Genomic DNA, 14,239 nt, shown 5'->3' with positions numbered 1-14,239 from the left:
CCGTACAGCCCTGATTTGGCACCCAATGACTTCTTCTTATTCCCACACATCAAAAATAAATTACGTGGACAACGATTTTCGACCCCCGAAGAAGCGGTTGATGCATTCAAAACGCATGTTTTGGAGTTACCTCAATCGAACTGGAAAAAGTTCTTTGAAAATTGGTTCAAACACATGCAAAAGTGTTTTGATCATCATGGAGAATATTTTGAAAAACAATAAAAACAATTTCGATCCCACATATTTGTTTTTTCTTTATTAGGCCAGAAATATAAATAGCAACCCTCATAGTTTAAAATTCAATACTTCAAAGATCAAAGTTAAAAAATTTTTTTGGCCAATGATGACCTGCTGAGTGAAAATTTTGCACTCTGCTTTAAATAGCTATACTCAAAATAATAATAATAAAAAAAAAAACTGTTAAAAAATTTAATTTGCAATTTATACAAAACTTTCAACAAAAAAATTTATTTTCCAACATTTGTAATAAAAATTTAAAATTGAATAATTTGAAAAGAAAAATACTTTACACCATTTGAATTTTAGTAAGCAAAAGCAATGTTTTCAGATATTTTAATTTACAAAAATTCATGATTTTAGTTAACAAAATAACATTATAACAATGGATTTAGTTACAAAATAACACAACATTACATTAGTTTATAAAATATAATTTAAAAAGAAATGGATGACTGTACAGTTTTAATGTGTGACAAATAAAATAAAACCAAACAACAAACACTGCTCTAAATTGATTAAAAATGTTCATAAATAACTACAACTAGCAAAATTAGAAATAACTATAACATACTTGCATGCACCCTTGTATGATCTTAAAAGTGCGAACATTTTCAACAGGTCCCAGGCGATAACACACAATAAAGCTAATCAATGCAGCACACAGGCAATAAATCAACAAAATATCCATGTAGTTAGAAACAATATCATTGAAGTGTTGCCACACATTTTGCAATAAATACAAGATAAAAGAATAACCAAAAACCATAACTGCATATGCATATGTAGATCTCTATAAAAGAAAAAAAAAAACACAGTTCCAATAAAAAGTACAAACAAAATCATACATTATTTTAAAAAATATTATTATTTGAGAGTGTGAACAAATGAGAGTGTGAATGATGAAACAAATGGAAAAAACAGCCAGATTTTTTTTTTTAATTACAGTACAGAACCTGTTATCTGGAAATCAGAAAACCGGAACAAAATTCAATAAATTTTCCCGCCATTTTTTTATTCCTCATAAGATTTTAGGATTTTTCTTTCTTTTTTGAAAGATGTTTACCTTACCATCATTTTGGAAATAATCATTAGTGTATTACTTCATCGTTTTTTCTTCTTTTTAAGATTATTTCCAAAGATTTTTTTCTTAGTTGAGTTTAACAATAAAAAAACGGCTTTTTGTAGCGATTCAGAAAACCGGAAAAATCAGTTATCCGGAATAGCGATGGTCCCGATAATCGGTTCCCTACTGTACTTATCTTGATCTACAATGTTTGCCAACAGAACTAAAATGGAATATAATTTTATTTTAATCTGTCCTAAAATTAAAACACAAGGCAAATAACTTTTGAAAGAGGTGGGGAGAATTTTTAGTGATGATAGAGACTTAGTATGATAATGCTTTACTTTTTTCATCTTAGTTCAGAAAAGAATACAATTTTGTTACCACTATTAGAATCTTGAAAAATGCAGTTTTTAAATTATCTTCAATTTAAATATTTTATTTATTCTATTATTTTTTCTAATTTCAGTTTTTAGTATAAAACCTTGTTTATATAGAACTCATGGAGAGTGTTTTCTCAACACACAAAGCAGGCATGAATTAACATTTTGAATAAACGCAACGATATGGTGTTGACTTGTAATTTGCGATAGAAAAGAAAATTAAGAAAAGAGAGAAAATGTATTCACAGACCATTTGCAGCCTGATATTGGCTCAAAATTACGAAATTGACGATAAATTTTGCTTGCAGAGGTCAAGAAACAATTGAAAGTTGTCAGGCACAAAGGTGCAATTGAAATTCGAGGACTCTAGGTACTTGGAAAGTAGACAGAATTTTGATTGATAATGAATTCTATTTGAGAAGAAACTAATGATAAAGTCTGCTAGTAGCAGTCAGAAGATGATTGAACATTGTCATCAGGTGCAGAGGTGCAACTGAAATTCAAACTCTCTGGGTAATAGGAAAGTAGTTGGAATTTTGATTGTAGATAAATGCTATTTGACAATAAAGTGACTACAAATTCTGCTAGGCTAGTAGTATTCCAGAAACTATATGCAACTATACTGACCTATCAATCCATTCTTTTGTTGATTGAGCCTATCAAAAGATGGTGATCAAATTGCTCTAGGTATTATTAAACAATTATAAACAGCTATGCATGCTTAACTGAAGAAACAAAATGTTCACAGCAATGTTTCGATGGGTGTAGTTAAAGAGGCAAAATTTGTAACCATATTTAAAGCTTTTTTAATCAATAGATCTTTCTATGTTCTTAAACTTATTCGTGAAATATTTTTGAAAAAAAAAGCATTAGTAGATTTTTCATTTAAAATGTTTCCTGTCCCCAAACTAAATACATTAAATACAGAAATTTCAGAAAAGGGTGATATTTTATTTTATACAAACAAATAAAAGCATAATACCCCAGGAATGAAGCGTCCTACTATGTAAATAATAATAAGAAGTGATGCAACAACTCCTACAGAAACACCAGATGTGTAATGGAAAAATGGATTCCTGGAAGAAAAAAAAATTAATTATATAAACCATGAATATTCACTTAACTCAGAGTAAGCCTGAAAACTGGAATTGCTCAATTTTTAGAAATATGTGAGAGACTAAAGATAAAAATCAAAGAATCAATTTAAGTTATTTTCTTGCTAATTGCACTTTCATAGTACAGTGTGCAAAAAAAGAAAAGAAAGGAGAACGCTCTGAAATTTTTTTTAAAAAATCAGATTTTCCTCTACTAGGACTCAATTTTAAAGGCTAGCAGATCTCACTTTAAGCATATTAAGTAGACTTAAAGATAAGTTATAAAACTAGGCACAAAAAGCTACATTCTCTAAACATACCTTTTTTTTTAAGGGATTTGGATTTTCTACTCTCAAAATATGGTAGATAGCAGTAATCCTGAAACTACGGTCCAAATAGTTTAGATAGGAAAATTGTCTAAAGTTTGTACCCCTTAATGTTAATTTCACTATTTGCATATTTCGCTATATCTTAAGAACTTTTAAAGGAATTGAAATATTTTTTCACACAATTATAAAATTTATTTAACTAAAGAAAATTTCAAGTAAAAAATAATTCATAATTAAATAACAATTTTAAATAACAAAATTTGAGGTAAATTGACTGAATAGTTCCTAAGAAAACAAAATTAAAAAATTCGATTTTTTTTAAAAACATGACAAAGGCTGAAAATCTATGTTCTAGCAATAAACAGTGTTCATTTTGGTACAGAAAACAAACAAATAACAATCCACAGTTTCTCGCGGTACAGATAAAAGTATATATGTAATTACATACATTCGGTTTAAAATTTCAGAATAAAATTAAAAAGCCAGCATTTATATATTAAGTAATGCTTAAAATATTTCACAATACAGAATGATGCTTATTTAAATGAGTGAAGAAATAGAAAAATACCTGCTAAGAGAAGGTGCACTGAAAAACAGAACAATACCAACAATCATTTGTATTACTTTCCAGTAATTCACCACTGAAAAAAAAAAAAATGCATATATATACACACAGACATTTAATATGACACATTATTTTTTTCTAAGTTTCATAATTAACTGTCAGTGAGATATCCAGTTTGCAGATAACCTTACGGTGGAATAATTTAAACATAGCTACACTATTTATTAAAAACATGAGTTTCAAATGAGATTTGTTTTATTACTACAAGTGAAACCTTAACAGAACAATGTGTTGCATGATAGCGAAACAAAAGTGTTCAATTGATTTCATTAAGAAAGTATTACTTGGTACAATTTTGATTAGCCAAAATAAGTTTGTAAACTCTGGCATAGTGCTCTCATTTCCCCCCTTTTTTTAATTGTAAAAATTGACCAAATTTTTTTAAATGTTTATTCCAGATTTTTTTAATAATTTAATAAAATTTACTTTATTTAAAAATTGGCAATTTAAATGATAGAAATAAATTGCACAACTTAATGTCTAATTTTATTATTACATGTTATGTACCGTCAAAGTAGTTTAAGACATTACATGAAACAATAGCATCATGAGAATAGTCATAAATATTGGAAAACCATGCAGTTATATTTAGAAATTAAACACTACAGAACTGATTTTAGCACTTAGATGTAGCGCAACTTATAGGCTCTAACTTAGTAAAGAACCCAAACTGTATTAATTTCATTGTATAATTTTTATTTATCTAGTTCTTGGTAATAAAATAGGTTCAGAGTTAGACAAATGTTTTTGAGCAGTTTTTGAAGGCAAAGTCAATGATTTAATTAGCACATCATTATCTTGTGTTGATTATTTTTTAAGCTATTTTAATTGCTTTAAGTATAATATGTGACAATATATTTAAATGCACAATTTAATTCTGAGCTAACTGATAATAATAATAGTACTTTATTTTTAAAAACGACAATTTATAGCAAAAATTGCACCAGTATCTAAGTTTGTTAAAAAGCAATTCATCACTTTTTATGTATTTTCGACAAATTTTTAAAGAGCTTTATTTCATAATAAAGTATAAAAAAATAAAATTGTATAGTTGTTCTTATATCAATGTAAACAATTCATTCACATAAGATTCAATGACCTTGGGTTATAAATTGCACTTTGGCTGGATAATTTAACTCAGAATGGTTCTTTATTTTTTAAATTGATTATTTTCAAGCTTTATTCAATGCTTGTAAAATTTGTTTCCAAATAATTTCCAATAGGCATAATATTAGGTAATATGCCTATTAGAAACATAAATAATTAATATTATACAATTTATAATAGATTTCAATTGCTAAATATTAAGAGTTGTGCCTACAATGCATACTATTTTTGTTATTAGACAAAAAAATGACACTTAGTGATCGAAAATTCAGCCAAGATGATAAATATCTGGTTTTTGGCCTAACCACTATTTGTTGCTCAAAAATTGCAATGTAATATTATAATTTTTATTTAATCAGTGAAAAATCTTACCAACCTCGTACTTTTAGAAACAAATCATAGTTTTCTCTTGATGAGAATCCAACACAATATGGAGAAAATGCTGGAAATTCCACTGTAGTTTTCTGACTATAAAACCAAGATGAAGGACTCCACATTGATTTTTCATTTGATTTCTTAAGCACCACAGAAGGATCTTCCCCAGTAAAAATTTCATAAGAAGTTGGTGCCTTCTCAAGAAGCAGCTATCAGAAAACATATTTTGTTTAAAGAGCAGAGGAGAAAAAAGTTTAAAAGCAGAAACTTATTTCAATAGTAAATAATACCATAGAAAAATGGACTTTAAAAAAAAGTTCAGAATTATTAAAATAACTCATGAATAATTTTTTTAAAAATATGTATGCTCTGACTGGAAAGATTATTAATCTTTTAGATAATTGATCTTCTCAACAAAATAAAAAGTATTGATAAAAAATATTAGAAATTTTATTAATTAATTAAATTTTATAACAATTATTACTTGAAATATCAAAACATTATGAATGAGATTTTATAGTTTTGCTTAATTTTTCTTATGAAAATACCTGTCAACTCAATACTTTTCTAAAAAAAGACCATGCCGATACAATTTTTAACTCAAATTGTATTATTTATTGTCTATTAGTATTTAAAAAGGTTAATTTTACTAACAAGTTTTATCAAGAACAATTAAATAATAACATATTAAATCATATTTTCTACTGCCTGTATGTGCTTATAGTTGGTCAATGGGCCAGAATGGCGAAGGTTTACCATTAGGATTTTCATGGTATGCAAAATAATGTTATGAAAGGGCATACATGAGAACTATAGACGTTTTGTAATAAATTTGCAGTAATATTTCAGAGTTGATTTGTCATGCGTCTGCCCCCCTTTATCACACATTTTGTTTTTCTTACCGACAATTGTGATCATGAATACCAATATGGTATTTGGTTTGAACTTATGTTTGCAGAGAAAAGTCTAATGTACCTACCTACTGACTAAGAGAGTAAAGGCTTCAACTTAATATCTTCACCGTTTTTTGTCTTTTCTTCAAGTCTAAGTGCAATCGCCTGGGATAAAATTGCAAGTAAATTTCACTTTACTGATGCTTTTTTAAGATTAAGGAATCGCCTGAATGAAAATTGTAGGTAATTTTGGCTACATATTTAAATATACACATTCATTCACATACCAATCACTCGTAATTTTATACATTTATTAATTAAACAAACAGTGAAAAAAATTACAAAAAAAAAAAAAAAAAAAAATTACTTGAACACTTCTCCAAATTTGCAGAAATGACTTAGGGACATTGTCAAAACAATATACAACAAGCTCTGTGTCATTGTTTTTATTCACTATTTCATTAGGTAACAACTGAACCATTGGAACATCTAAAGAAAGTAATACAAATAAATGCAAATATTTTTATTTAAGATTTTAAAACGTTAGACAGAAATTTATCGAAACAATATATATATATTTTAAAGAATACCTTATAATGGATTCTTATTAACATAAATCTTTTAGGTAATATTAGCTCATAGGTCTCTGAGCAATAACATTTTTAGTGGCTGTTAATTTAGCTTTCGTAAATATCATTTTCTTATCCTTAAATTGAAGATGTAGCTTTAAAAAATAAAGTAAAAAATTTAATATTAAGTTTTGAGAATTTACAATATGTAAATAGTGAAATTACGAATATTTTAAGATATTAAAAAAATAGTTCTCTTTTTTGGATGGAAAAAAAACTATTTTTTTGTTCATCAAACTCGAGTAAAAAGAGCTTGACAAAATCCTGTATTTACGATTAACGAGATAAACAAAGAAAACTCTTATAATACTATTAATAGGTCATTCAATTTTATTTTCTTACTATTAAATATGAGAAGAATAGGTACCTAAGGAAGTAGAGTATGATAACGTTAAAGTAGCATAGAAAATTACCAAACTTCTAAAGATTACCGCCATTGCAATAAATTTTGAAATTTAAAACACAGAGCAGCAGGAAACAAGGAATTGTTTGATTGATGTAAATATTGGCATACTTAGAATTAAGCTTATAGCTTTTATAGGAATCAATCAATATTGAGATTATCCTATCTATTTGGATAGTTTTTGGTAATAAAAACACTAAAATTTGCACCAAAAATTATTTTTATTTCCATCAAGCTCCGAGTTTTCTTTTTCTAAACGCTGAAAATGCTTCAGATAACAAAATGATAAAATTTCTACCTGATCAGGCTCAAGCATATCAATGCTACAGGTACACGTTTTGATGACGAGTTCTGCGGAGATCGGGAATTTTTTTTCACTATTTGTTATTTAATCGAACTTTCTTCTATTCTCTGTATATATTACAGTCAAATATCTGGGGCTCTTGACAAGAAATGAAAACAGTTTAATCATGGTTCTAATTGAAAACGAAGCTGTAAATATTATTATTACTTTTCTTAATCATTATTTTGGGTCGTTTTAATAATATGAAAGTCTTGTTTCATGAACTTAAAAATATTTCGTATTGGCTAAAACTATATATATGCACTGATATTCTTGTGATAAAACATTTATCTCGGATAAGGACAATTTTTGAAACAGCTGATCATATCGGTGTTTTTTAAATTGACAATATTTCTCTTGATTGATTTTTCTTTCTTATTACAGAAGTACTATAACAATTAATCTTTTTCAAAATTGCATAAAATTGTTCAATGATATTTCAATTCACCTAAAAAATTAAATGCCAGATTTTAAAGATAAAAATAAAACTCTGTAGTTGGCACTATCTGAAATTCCATGTTTATCTTCCTCCTAGAAGTACATAAAAATATCATTTTAGTGCTAAGTATGAAATTTCAACTTTCAAGGTGCTCCCCAAAATTTTTATGAAAAGTATGAAGTATTATTAAAATGACCCCTACTGATATAGTTATGTGTAACAACAAATTTATCAATTATGAATAATAGAACTATTTTAATTAAATAAAAAATTGTGTTTTTTGTCTAATTTTCTATTTTATTTTATATCATACAAATTAGTTTACTTTAAGGGCAGAGGCTTGTTTGGCTTGCTAATTATTATTATTTTTTTATTTAAATTTCTAGCTAAACTTTCAGCTCTTAATTTAAATCATTAATTTCATCATCTTTACTGCATTTTGACTGCAACATGAGGTTGACACTCTCTTTGACAGATCGTCATTTGAATCAACTTAATTTGGTTTGTTGATATTTTTACTTCACATTTTCCGCATTTGGTGTAGAAGTTTGTGTGGTTGCTAGGAGAGGTTTTGGTGATCTCTGTTAAATTTGTTCTTCAACATAAAGTTTATGGAAAACATTCCATGCCTGCCAAAAGGGATCTTAAATAGAGGAGGTCGCTATACAGAGGTAGTGTTTCCGGGAGGTTTCACTGTACTGATAATTTATCTAAATGAGTACATATTTATTTAGAAAAATAAAATATTATCCAATTAAAAAATAAAACATTATAATAGATTAAGTAGATTTTAATATTCTGTACAGAAGTAAAATATGAAGTTTTTTTTTAAAAGAGTAAATATGAAGAGATTTATTTAACTTTTTGTACTAAATTAAATTTTATATGTTTAAATTTAAACTAATATTTGTAGCTAAACAATTCTACTTTCCACTTTTTAGATTTTAGTTGCATTTACTAGTTACAATATATAAATTTGAAGGAATTAAGAAAAAAAATTATATTTGAGATTAATCTTTAATCGCGAAGATGGGTTAGGATTGAAATTTAAATGCTCTCAAATTCATCAGTTTCTTGAACAGATATATATGATTTGGATTGAAAATTATATTGTGCATATTTGCTTACTTAAATTCAAATATAAAAATCTGTAAATCATTGAAACTAATAGCCTAATTTTTAAAAAGTAACATGAAATAGAAAAATGATATCAATAATCATGCAGGTGGATGTCTATTTGAGTGGATGAAGTCAAGCAAGGATTTTCGGCAGTAAATGATGTGCTTGGTTAATAAAATTAGTTTCATTTTGCATTGAATATAGTGAATTAAAAAAAAAAGAAGAAAGAAAGGCACAGAAAAAAAGAACTCTGAAATTTTCTTTCAGAAACAAAAATAATTTTCCATACAATAGCAATTTTACATGTTCTATATTGAACAATCCTTACTTTTAGTTATAAAGTAAACTCAACTTAATTATAGCTAAAGCTGATTTTATCTGATTATTCTTTTTCATAATTTTTTTTCTGATATTTTTATGTTTTTTTATTAATATTATTTTGGTCTTAAAAAATACAGAGAAAAAAAAACAAATCTGGAAAATCACATTTGAGACAAGATTCAAATTTAGAATAGTAAAACGTTGAAACTTCTTTTTATGAAACTATTTTATTGAAGCAAAGTGTGATCTTTTATTTTGTGCATCAATAGAAATGAAGTTTGATGGAGATAGAAATCGGTTTTCCCCATCACTCCCATTTTCTCCGCTATGAAGAGATAAAAACATTCTGAAATAGAAAATAGGTGTTTGAAACCACGCACGAATTCCGCATTTTCCAGGAAGTATAATGGTTGCTTTTCTTTTACAACATTTATAGACGAATCTATTGTGGACATCACAGATCAAGTTTCATTTGGTCTGATGGAGGGTGGTGTTTTCTTTGAGCATTTCATTGAAACAGGTGGTTTAAAAAATAAATAAAAGGGTAGTAAAAAAGCGGCAAGGAGGTTTATAAGCTGGGCAGACTGGCCTTCTAAAAACATATAACTGAATCTATTTCAAATGTATAATGAAGAAATGTTTTTTTACTCCCTTTTTGATTTGCACTAATCAAAAAATTTTTATTTTCTAGTTCCTTAGTGAATTAACAAGATTATTTCAAAAGGCTCGGAATACTGGCTCTGTATGTATCACAATGAAGAGATGTAAGTGTAATTTTAAATATTAAAATCTATTATTCTTTTATATAACTCTTATTGCAATGATTTGATCTTGCAGCATATTTCATAATTTGATACAGTGTTTGGTAGCTTATAATTTTCAAAAAGTTAAATGTTTTCAATAGTGTAGTTTTTAAATAAGATGCGTAAGAGGAAATCGTGGTAAATAGGTTAATGGACGAAAGAGAAATGCAATCATAGCATCAACTAATTAATCAATTACCATAAAATACCAATAAAACGCCCCCACTCCAGAAAGCGCCTCTCTTGTTTCGCACAAATACTGATTTTCAATCAGTACCAAAAAAGTGCCCCCTTTCTTTTAACACAAATTTTTTTTAGAATTTCTTAAAGAACTTGTTTCTAAAAGTAATTTTTTCTGATGTTTAGGGTAGAAGATTAATGTTATATCATTAATAAGCAATGAGTCGGGAGAAAGAAAGAGGATCAATCAATCACAGTGACTGAAATGAAGATTGCTAACAAAAGGGCAGGTGTTGTAAAGTCCAGTAAGAAGAGAAGAAGAAGTACTCCTCTGCACATGTGATCAACACTTCCTCCATGCTGCATGTAGGCCAAGGTTGTGTTTTTTATGTGTGCTCCTCGACAAGTAAGGGGGAAATTTTAAGGTGGGGTTGCAGATGGGAGAGCTCTTCAAAATGTTCTAACAGGGGAAGAAAACTGTGAATAAAAAGGGGGTGGAATTGAATGGAAGAGATATGGAGTAAAAGGAGTAATCGCTTTTTGGAATCCTTTTTTAAAATTGCCTAAAAATACCAGACATTAAAGTTACCTGCTTTGTATGGATGACAGCTAACCTTATGGAAAGTTGACTAAGGAGGATTTGAGGTCCAAATGAGGATAATGCTCGGAGGTTAATCATTTTGGATTGGGCCTCAAGAAGCCATCTCTGAAGAGAGGATCTCAAGCATTGCAGTATAAAGCATTGCAATATTTCCAACACATTAGATGAAAGCGAAGATGGGCTTTTCATTCCCTATTAGCGGAAGTTAATGTCAGATCTATAGACAATGATATTAATAATAAACCGAATAAAGAGTGTGTTGATCTTATTCTGGACGAGGACTTATTTGGACAATTTTTATTCATGAATCAATGAGATAATAAAATAGCAGGGTTTGCTTTCAAGATGAAAGTTAAATGTTTTGTTATTATTTATCACTTGCTTAGTTGCAATGTTAGTGATTTTCTCAAAACATTAACTTTTGCCTAAGACAATTAGAAAAAATTTATCTCATAATTAATTTGATGTTGATAATTTTTACATTTAGACCATACTTTAAAGTGTACAAATCGATGACAAGTAAGGAAAAAAATCTTAAAAAAAATAAATTTAGTGACTGTTTTAAATTTTAATTTCATAGGAAAATGTAATTACTGTACTGTCCTCTCACTTAAGCACAGTCCCGCAGTGGACTGATCGTTAAGACACGTTTCCCAGCAGATCATCGAAGTCAAGCATCACTGGCTGCGGTCGGTGTGCGGGTAGGTGACCACTTGGATTAGTTTGCGAAGGGACCGAGGGTGTGCGGTATTGGGCCTCGTTAAACTGTTCTACCGTGAAGTGCTCGTCTTCGCGTGCAGGTCGTCGAGCTACCGAAGCGGAGGTGCCATCCCCTCTGCAGAGGATCAAAATTGTGATGGCATGTCTTCGGATCATCCTCAGGGATGTTTCCAAGACCGTCGCCAATAGCCCATTGTGAAGCTCTAGTGCGACGTAAATTAACTACAACAACTCACTTAAACGCACATGAAAAAAAAATTTTTTTTCCCCATGATTTAATAATTTATAAGTAAATGTAAGAAAACATTTTGACTAGTATTTGAGTGAAGGTTTAATCTATTTTAAGAACACGGATTTTATCTAGAATTCCGAAGAAAAATTAGGAATTTTCATTATAATTTTTATTAAATTATATGTATTACTGTATTACTTTGTATTACTGATATTTTTACATTACCTTAAGTAAAACCATATTTTTTAAGTAAACATATGGCATTGGTACTTAATATTTTTTAAAATTGCAATATAAGATACCATTTTCGACATTGGGTACTGGTGCATAACAAAACTATTGGGTGGGATTTGATATAGATCCGTAGTTATTTATGTAATGAATGTTTCGTGTTAAAAATGACCATGATAAAAGTAAATAAAATAGGTAATTCAAATAAAATTGGGTTGCAATATTGGATTCTCTTTTGGCATGTGACAAAAGTGGCACCTATAAAAGTAGTAATAAAAGAAATCACTAAACATTGGGTGCAGATGCATTAGAAATCAGTTCCGATAAAGATATCAATGTATTCATACTGATATCCTTTTAATTATGAAAATAAAATTTCTTGCAAAAATCGGAGATTTGTCAGCTATAGTAAGAAGGAAGGCATTAGTAATAGACTCTTCTTAGTATGGCATTAGTAATTCTTAAAAGGAATGTACTGCTCTAAAATGACAAGTGTTAAATTTTGAAATTGTTATTTTTCTTTTTATAGATGATGGCAGAACAAAACCTAATCCTCGTCCATCAAAGCTGGCCAAAAACCCTTTGCCCCCTGCTTCTGAATATAAATGTTTGGTTCGTGCTCATCTTGGAAACAGAAAACTTAGCACTGTGGTATTTTTTTTTTCAGTCTTTCTAAAGTGTTTTTGAACTTGGCTGTTTCTTATAATTTTTAATTGAGAATGTATATAATTTTTATATTTTAATAAAAAATTTATTGAAGTTCGTGGCACAAATTATGCAGCTTTGTTTTTAGGGATTTGTATGCTTCAAAGTATAAAGAAGAAATCTTTGCTTTTTAACTATTATTTGCATATGGTTTTAAGATTAGTGAAGCTATTTTGCTTTCAGCAAAGTCCATTAATTTTTTATTGTCAGTGTATTTGACATTGTGTAAAATTTAAAATGTGATCAAATGGAGTAATTAATAAATAATCAATTGGTCACAGGTCTTTTGTGACCTGCTTAATTTTTAAAAAGCTAGCTCAGAGTAAAAATTTTAAATGTTTTATTACGTTTTATGTGCATCTTTCTTTCAGTCTTGTGTATATCTTTTTTTTAAAGTAAAGTCATCTAGTTTTTTAAAGTAAAGTCTAAAGTTTTAAAGTAAAGTTAAATATTAATATATAAAATTGAGATTATTAAAATATTATTTTTTATAAGTTTTAAGGCTTTTACGAACTTTGTAGTTTGGAAGGTATGAATCCTAAATGTACTCATTAATTCCATGATTTGTCCTTTCAAAGTATGTATTTGTTTATATACAGTAGGGAACCAATTATCCAGAACGATCGGGACCATCGCTATTCTGGATAACTGATTTTTCCGGTTTTCAGAATCGCTACAAAAAACCGTTTTTTTTATTGTTAAACCCAACTAAAAAAAAAAAAAAAATATTTGGAAATATATTTGGAAAAAAATCTTGAAAAAACAAAGTAATACACTAATGATTATTTCCAAAATGATGGTAAGGTAAACATCAAAAAAAAAAAGAAAAATCTTAAAATCTTATGAGGAAAAAAACATTTTTTTTAAAAAAAAATGGCGCTAAAATTTATTGAATTTCGTTCTGGTTTGCTGATTTCTGAATAACGGGTTCTGTACTGTATTACGTACAAAATACCGATCTCTAAAATGTACCTTTACTTTTATGAAACATGCAGTATTGTCAAATTATTTTTTTATTATTTCAACAAAAAATAATTATTTTTAAATTATTACAGGTTAGTTGCAAAGATGTGAACAAATTTCAGTTGGTAAGTAATATGCTGGATGTATTAAACTAATGTATTGATATTTGTATTGTTTAAATTTGTGTTTTCCTATAAATTGAAGCACTGGCTTAGAGTAATTTAAGATAATTTTGTGACAAAAGAAAAAAAAATGATTAAATTTACATTAATGTCTATTTAACGAGAATCATTAAAATCTGTCCTCCAATTTTAAAGTTTAACTTTTGCGAGTAGCGCTTTTTACAAATGAAAAAAAAATCTAATTTTTTCCTGTTTAATATAATATCTTGCAAATTATGAATACACTTTTGGGAGAAATCGAAGGTCTGACCTAAGAAAG

The 14,239-nt window shown here is 28.0% G+C and overlaps 2 protein-coding genes across 2 annotated transcripts in view; one reads left to right on the top strand and one right to left on the bottom strand.

Annotated features, from left to right (window-relative positions):
* Window positions 1–7,258, bottom strand: part of LOC107457192 (nuclear envelope integral membrane protein) — a gene marked incomplete at its 3' end in the record, with an annotated part of 15,153 nt that extends 7,895 nt beyond the window's left edge. Inside the window, 6 exon segments of the mRNA XM_043041954.2 lie at window positions 812–1,030; window positions 2,669–2,762; window positions 3,678–3,750; window positions 5,218–5,425; window positions 6,477–6,598; window positions 7,106–7,258. Of these exon segments, the coding sequence (XP_042897888.2) occupies window positions 812–1,030; window positions 2,669–2,762; window positions 3,678–3,750; window positions 5,218–5,425; window positions 6,477–6,598; window positions 7,106–7,175 (786 nt within the window).
* Window positions 7,259–7,470: 212 nt separating this feature from the next.
* On the top strand, window positions 7,471–14,033 carry LOC122268299 (signal recognition particle 14). Its single transcript, XM_043041912.2, has 4 exons — window positions 7,471–7,635; window positions 10,055–10,127; window positions 12,660–12,781; window positions 13,891–14,033. The coding sequence occupies exons 1-4, from the start codon at window positions 7,612–7,614 to the stop codon at window positions 13,951–13,953; spliced, it is 282 nt and encodes a 93-aa protein (XP_042897846.1). The 5' UTR covers window positions 7,471–7,611; the 3' UTR covers window positions 13,954–14,033.
* Window positions 14,034–14,239: the final 206 nt, after the last annotated feature.

Source organism: Parasteatoda tepidariorum, chromosome 4 (genome assembly GCF_043381705.1).
Source record: "Parasteatoda tepidariorum isolate YZ-2023 chromosome 4, CAS_Ptep_4.0, whole genome shotgun sequence".
Classification (NCBI taxonomy): Eukaryota; Metazoa; Arthropoda; class Arachnida; order Araneae; family Theridiidae; genus Parasteatoda; species Parasteatoda tepidariorum.
This window is presented reverse-complemented; position numbering and strand designations above follow the sequence as displayed.